Source organism: Leptonychotes weddellii, chromosome 5 (genome assembly GCF_054177405.1).
Source record: "Leptonychotes weddellii isolate Sample4059 chromosome 5, ASM5417740v2, whole genome shotgun sequence".
Taxonomy (NCBI): Eukaryota; Metazoa; Chordata; class Mammalia; order Carnivora; family Phocidae; genus Leptonychotes; species Leptonychotes weddellii.
Genome location: NC_138373.1, coordinates 18,149,805 through 18,156,877, shown reverse-complemented (window position 1 = coordinate 18,156,877; position 7,073 = coordinate 18,149,805). Strand labels below are relative to the sequence as shown.

Sequence of the window (7,073 nt, the reverse complement as noted above, 5' to 3'; positions counted from 1 at the left end):
TCCACACTGTTTTCCAAAGTGGCTGTACCAACTTGCATTCCCACCAACAGTGTAAGAGGGTTCCCCTTTCTCCACGACCTCTCCAACATTTGTTGTTTCTTGCCTTGTCTATTTTTGCCATTCTAATAGGTGTAAGGTGGTATCTCAATGTGGTTTTGATTTGAATTTCCCTTATGGCTAATGATGATGAACATTTTTTCACGTGTCTGTTAGCCATTTGTATGTCTTCTTCAGAGAAGTGTCTTTTCATATCTTCTGCCCACTTTTTGGCTTGATTATTTGTTTTTTGGGGGTTGAGTTTGAGAAGTTCTTTATAGATCTTGGATACCAGCCCTTTATCTGTAGTGTCATTTGCAAATATCTTCTCCCATTCTGTGGGTTGTCTCTAGCATTTTCTAGGTTGTAGCTGTTGTGTTTCTTTGTTCCTGGTTTTCCCCACTACGACGTGCTGAAAGCAATGACTGGTACCTAATACAGAGCCGGGGGAAATGCTTAGGTAGTCATTCGTGAGTTTTACAAAACAATTCTGGATCTTCTTTCCTACAGACACAGAACTTCTGGTCGAGCAGAGTTGTCTGACTGGCTCTTGCCAGTAAGTTTGCTGAGGGAATAAGTGGTGGCAGGTCTTCTTGGTGAGAGATGAGGTGAGGTTTTGTCCTCTTTAGGGTCCTGGGGAAGGAGTTAGCCACATGAGTAAAGAGAGGGAAGAAATGGGCGCCGTGGGGAGGGTGAGGGGCCGTGTGTATGAGCACCAAGACGGATGGCTGAGTCTGCTGACATTTGTAATGGAGCACCAGACGTGCCTCTGTTGGTCTTTTGAGGTAGATGATTTTCCTTCTTGACCTGGTTCCTGAGAACTGGGTCAGATCCTACTGACCTCAACTCACCTGCCTCCTTTCCTCCTTTCCAGGTTTGCAGTAAGCCTTGGCTACTGGCATGATCCTTACATCCAGCATTTTGTAAGACTGTCTAAGGAGAGGAAGGCCCCCGAAATTAACAGAGGCAAGTGACCCCCTCCCTCCCAGCGTCCCCTCATCAGCCCAGAGACCTGAGCTTTTAGGGATTCATTCTACAAAAGAGAGAGTTCCAGTGTTCATTCTCTCCAGTGGCGTATGAAAGTGCTCATTTTCCAACATCCTCACCAACACAGTGTATTAGGAACCTTTTCATCATGGTTAATCTGATACATGAAGGATGGTATCTTACAGTAATTTTATTTTATATTCCTCTTATGTGGGGGTGAAGTTGAAGATCATTTTTATGTGCTTAAGAGCCATTTATATTATTTTTTACTGTGAACTGTCTGTTCAAGTAAGGAATTACTTTCTTGGCCTTAGTAAAATGATAGTAACACTGTCAGGCTCTGCAAGTCCTTTCTATCAAGTCAGTGAAAGGATTTGAGATGGGAGGGTGTCTCAGTCTCAGTGAGATTGAGAAATTCACCAAATGACCACAGTCCTTGTGCATGCAGGGAATCCTGGCCCATTCCCTTGGAGCTGAGCAAGTCCATTTATCGGCAATGCAGATGGTCTGTGAGGCCATTTTATTTATTTTTGTTATTTTTTGAAAGATATTATTTATTTGAGAGAGAGCACAAAGGAGGGGGAGCGGCAGGCAGAGGGAGAAGCAGGCTCCCCATTGAGCAGGTAGCGCAACATGGGGCTGGATCCCAGGACCCTGAGATCATGACCTGAGCTGAAGGCAAACAGTTAATCGCTTTAGCCACCCAGGTGCCCCGTGAGGCCATTTTATAAACAGAGGCTCTTACCCGCACGGATGGAGATGAAGGGAACACGGTAAGAAATACGGCCTTTTTTTCTTTCTTTCTTTTTTTTTTTTTTTTTTGCTGTGACATTTATCTGTCTCATATAATGACCCCAAAATATTATTTTCATCATGATCTCGTCATTTTGACTTTTTGCAGAGTCCCGAGTAGCTTTCACCTATCCACAAAAAAGCACATTTCCTGAAGGAATATTTAGATCCAACTTGTCTTTCATAAGTAAATTTATGGACCATTTTATTTTTAAGATAGTTAATTCTACCATTAAATAGATTGTACTTACTTTGGTTCTAGCAGCTTTAAATTAAAAAAAAAGGAAGAGAATGTGAAAGTCATTATTTCTCCCATGAAGTCCAGAGATAAACCACTGACCCCGAAGAAGAGCAGAAGAGTCCTCATTTGCTCTTCTCCTGGGGTGGGCTCTGCAGGGATGATTTCTGACCTCACTGAGCGATAGCTTGTCCCTGTCTCTCTCTCAGGATATTTTGCTCGAGTCCATGGCGTCAGTCAGCTGATAAAGGCATTTCTACGGAAGACAGAATGTCATTGTCAAATTCTAAATCTTGGGGCTGGGATGGATACCACCTTCTGGAGATTAAAGGTAGATGAAAATGCCCCTTCTTTCCCGAATTGTTTCATTTGTGAAGGTGCCCGCCTGGTTCAAAAATGTTAAAAATATATTCAGAAGGAATGCAGTGACTGCCTGTCTTGCCCCCCTGTCCCCAGCTGCTTGCACCTGCTGCCACCATCAGCCACATATGTGATGTCACCAGGGCCTCGGTGAGGATAGTTGCCTGGCTTCCCATCCTTAGCTGTTGCAACAGGGGTTATGATAAAAATCCTTGTAGACATGTCCTCAGCACGTGTGGAAGAGCCTGCCAGTGGAATTGTGAGACCCAGAGCCCCTGCATCTGCCATATTGATGATAAGGAAGATTTTATTGTCATCGTGACAGTATCCTCAATACAGTTTGGGGATGTGCAAGGCTGGGTGATGGTGATATGACACAAAGGCCTTTTGTAGCTATTCCCTGATTTGATCCCTCACCTGCTCTGTTAGGGGGCAAGAACAGGTGTAACTATGCTCACTCACAGGAAAGGAGATGGGTCCGGTTAGTGCAGAACCAGGACCGAAGCGCTGGTCTTGGATTCTGGGCTGGAATTGAAGTGCCCAGTCTGTTCCCGATGACACCCTCACCCATTGCATTTTCTTTCCTGTACATTTGTACAGAATTTTCTGTTTTTTCTCTTAGGTCAGTCATGTGGCAGTGATGGGTTCGGGAGTTTCCCCAGAGTTATTGCAGACATACACCAAGATAAATTAGAGCGTGTGGGCCTAACGCGACCTGCATATGTGTTTTGTCCCTAATGAGCTCTCCTGATAAGAAGGTCTTTGGTCATCAGTGTTCCCGACCTTTCTGTTACTCAGGAGAAAACTCAGCAGCCTCAGCCTGGCCTGAGTATCAGTCATTTGCCTCTGCCTTTTTCATTCAGGTTAGGAGAGCTCACGTTTATGAGGTGCTTGCACTTCCATGACCTCATGAATTAACTTGGGAGCTCTGTGGGGCGGTGGGTTACAAAGATAGGGAAAGGGGGGCGCGAGAGCCTGTGTCTCCCCCAAATTGGACAGCCAGTGGGGCTGGAGCGTGGAACAGACAATGGACTGCAGCTCCTCCAAGTCCAGGTTCCTTCCCTGTTCTCTACACAGGGCCTTGTGCTTGTTCAGGGGGGTCTTTGTGGTCTTCTGTCCGCGTTGCGTCTGTACCTCAGTGGCTATGGTGTGGTGGAAGGAGCTGGAACAGAATGCAGGGGCAGAACGTGTGCAGTGTGAGCAGAAGCCACTGGAGAAAAGCCTCCTCTCGGCCCAGCTCCCTTTTGCCTTGGTCCCGAGGTTTGGTTTCTCCCCCTGTCATGTAGGTCGGTTAATAATGAATAAGTCTGACATTTTTATTTCTGGTCAAGGTACACCGAGACCTAGGTACCCCTTCCAAGAGAAAGGTTATCTGTCAGGAGTGAGGAAGACTAATAGCCTAGGGTCTAAAAGATTTTATGGAGGAATTTTGGTTTGTTTGATAATTATATTGGTCCAAAGGTTTTTTTTGTTTTTGTTTTTGTTTTTTTTTTAATCTAAGATTCTTTAAAAAAAAAATGCTTGTTTGCTCTTTGGAGTCTAGGTCAAATGGGCGAAACTTGCCTGCCCTCACTGTGGGGGATGCTTTGTGATATTTGCTGTTGTATCCTATTTGATCCCCCAAATGCTGGTCCCACCCTCCCCCCACATTGGTTTCCTGACCCTCCCTAATCTGTCTCAGTCTGGGTTTTGGAAAAGTCTGTTAGGTTCTACTTCCCCAGCACCTCTCAGTGCCTCCCCACGTCCATCCCAGTGGCGGCTCCCCCAGTTCAGGCTCCCCATGACTTCTTCCCTGGACCTTCTTCCTGGATGGCTGTGAGATCCTTCTAACTTTTGTCCTCCGTCCGTTCTCCATGCGGAGACCAAAGTCACCTAAAAAATACATTTCTGACCGTATCGTTCCTAATTTAAGGCCCTAAGGCCCTAAGGCCTTTGCTGTTTGGGGCCTAGTGTTCAGTAGGTGAAGATGGTCAGTCAATGTATGAGGGCATATAGAATTAGAAAACTTACTGTGTGTTTTTCCTCAGGATGAAGATCTTCTCCCAAGTAAATATTTTGAGGTCGACTTTCCAATGATAGTCACGAGAAAGCTGCACAGCATCAAGTAAGTGTGGCTTGGACCAGAGGACAGAGCCGGGTAGATTCAGAGGCAGCGGTCAGTAGGGGGCTGGTCTGCATGCTGGAGACCTCATTTTAGGGGGCTCTTCCCTTGGACCCCCTCCCTTCTTTCTTGCTGGCCCCAGGATCCTCATTCCATACCTGTCGAGCAGTCTTCCAAATGCAATACACACCCTCCCTTGAGACTCTTCTGTCCATGAATGTCATTTCTCTGAACCTTGAAAAGAAATGACCTACAGTAGTTTAATCATCGGAATTGTTCTGTGTCTTTTGTCTACTTCGATATCTCCAGGGCATAGAGAGGTGCCAGGCCCAGAGCAGATGCCGAGTATATATTGTTCGAGTAAATGATGACGAGGCTGAATTTAGTCATACGTGAGATTTTCCAGGGGCGACCCTGAGGCCAGGTTTTAAAAAGTTTGCAGAGTTGTAGAGGATGAGTTTGTGAATCTCTGCTGGGACTTTTTGTAGCACCATGTGAAATGCTTCACTTGGATCATCATTCAGTGCTCAGAGCAGACTCGTGAATTCTGGGGGGGACCCAAGGCTCAAAGCAGTGAAGCGAATTTCCGTCAGGGCACCTGTGGACGAAAGGGTGGAGCTGAGATTTAAACCCTGGCCTCAAGCCCAAGGTCAAGGTTTCTTAGTGGTTTTAACCTGTACTCCCTTCCCTGTTTTTAAATGAATGATTTCAATAAAATGCCAGGTCTTACATTTAAAAAAATTTTTAGTGAACCTAAAAGTTTCAGCTTGTCCTTCATAGATGTCTGATTCTCATCATCTGGAAATATTTTTCAAGTATGAGGTTGTTCTACTTTATCCTATGAAAACAAGGTTTTCACCCTTTCCAAATACAAGATTCTGTTACAGTAAATATGCTTTTTACTTGCCGTCTGGCGTCTGAGGCTGGGCATCTGCAGAGGACAACCTAGCTTGTTGGATCCCCGAGTGAAGTAAGAGTAAGTGGGCTCTCACGTAAGCCCAGAGGTGGCTTCTGGGCTGAAAAATGCTTTGGCCTTTGTGTATGGTTGTTTGATAGAGGATTTGGCTCTCTGAGGTCTGATTTTTGCATATTGTGAAGGAGGAGACTCATCACATAAATGTTACTGACTTCAGGTCTGAATAGGAGTCTATTTTTCAGTTAACTGTGAGAATAAGCACTGTGTTAAAAATTTTGTTGGAGAAGAGGCAGGAAACGAGAGACGGCTTGGAAAACACTGGAACATCGGGAACATTCTTGATGACCTATCTTGATCAAGTTCTGAGTCTTCAGTATTTATGATCAGACTGTGACTGGACATCCGATTCGGAGTGTCCTGCTTAGTGACCTCGCCTGAGCCCCGATCCACTGAAGTGTGAGTGCGTGTGCCGAGGGCCAGATGTCATGAAGCAGAAGGCCCTGTGCACCGAGTGGCCCTTGCTTTGAACAGGAGCAGGATGTAGTTGCCGCTTCTGGAGTGGGTGTTTGCAGTTTTGCTGAAACTGAGCTCCTGGACTCATTTCTCTCCCTTTCCCATCTCCCCACAGAGTCAAGCCTTTCTTATCACAACCCATTATAGAATTACATTCAGAGGACCCACTTCAAAACGGCAAGTACCCTTAACCTACGTGGTGCAGTACGGACTGTAGAACTCTCTTTGCTTTTTTCCCCCTTTTCTTTTGAAATATGGGGTGTGTGTGTGTGTGCGCGTGTCAGAATGTGTGTGTGTGTGTGTGTGTGTGCGTGCGCCCATGACGTCACACAGCGGGTACTTCTGCGGATACATTTACACCGCATCACATTTACTGTGGAGGAATTTAAAGCAGATGTCCATAGGTCCCTGTTCTAAAGTCTTTTACAAAATGTGTTTCAATGATTTGCAAATGGTGCAAAAATAGATTTTTTTCCGGAGAATCTCCGTTTCCAGCTTTCCTTGGGAACATCCAGTCCGGCAGCATCAGACCCTCCCTCCTACATGGCTGCCTCGTGGAGGGGGGCTGTCACCCTGCAGTCCTGCCCCCGCTGCTCCCCTCTGTGTGTACCTGACCTGCTCCACCTATTAGGTCACCTCCTTGGCCCCTGTGCTCGGGTTTTTCCCCCCTCACGTTTTAATTATGAGTGTTTGCAGCAACACTCTGCTCACTTCTAAGCCTTTCGAACCAAGGGAAACCTCTTCCAGAATGTTCCATCGTTTTCTGTCTGTCTGGCAGAGTAGTTCAAGGGACTTATTAATAAATCAGGTCAGAAGACCTGCCCAGAAGGATGGCCTTCTTGGATGGTGGACACAGATCCCACAGGAAACATCAGACAACTAGACAGGCCTCTGTGCAACCACAGTGCCATAGTCATGCTCCTCGTGAAGAAACTCCTCCAGGAAAGAACATCTCCCCCATCCTTTGTTTCCTCCTACAAATTATAAGTAGAACGTGTGCAGCTTTGCCATGTGCTGGCCTAGCTGATTTCTCCACACTGTAGCTATCACAGTTTTCTGTGTATTTGGTGAGTACTTGTGTCAGAATGATTACCTGTAATGGAAGAGCTAACACTTTGCATCACCTTTGG

At 45.9% G+C, this 7,073-nt stretch overlaps 1 protein-coding gene across 1 annotated transcript in view; it reads left to right on the top strand.

Annotated features, from left to right (window-relative positions):
- The first annotated feature begins 857 nt into the window (after positions 1–857).
- LCMT1 (leucine carboxyl methyltransferase 1) overlaps positions 858–7,073 on the top strand; it is a 29,984-nt gene continuing 23,768 nt past the window's right edge. Inside the window, exons 1-4 of the mRNA XM_081819811.1 lie at positions 858–1,002; positions 2,263–2,384; positions 4,441–4,517; positions 6,059–6,120. Of these exons, the coding sequence (XP_081675937.1) occupies positions 2,358–2,384; positions 4,441–4,517; positions 6,059–6,120 (166 nt within the window). The 5' untranslated portion in view covers positions 858–1,002; positions 2,263–2,357. The remainder of the gene's footprint in view (positions 1,003–2,262; positions 2,385–4,440; positions 4,518–6,058; positions 6,121–7,073) is intronic.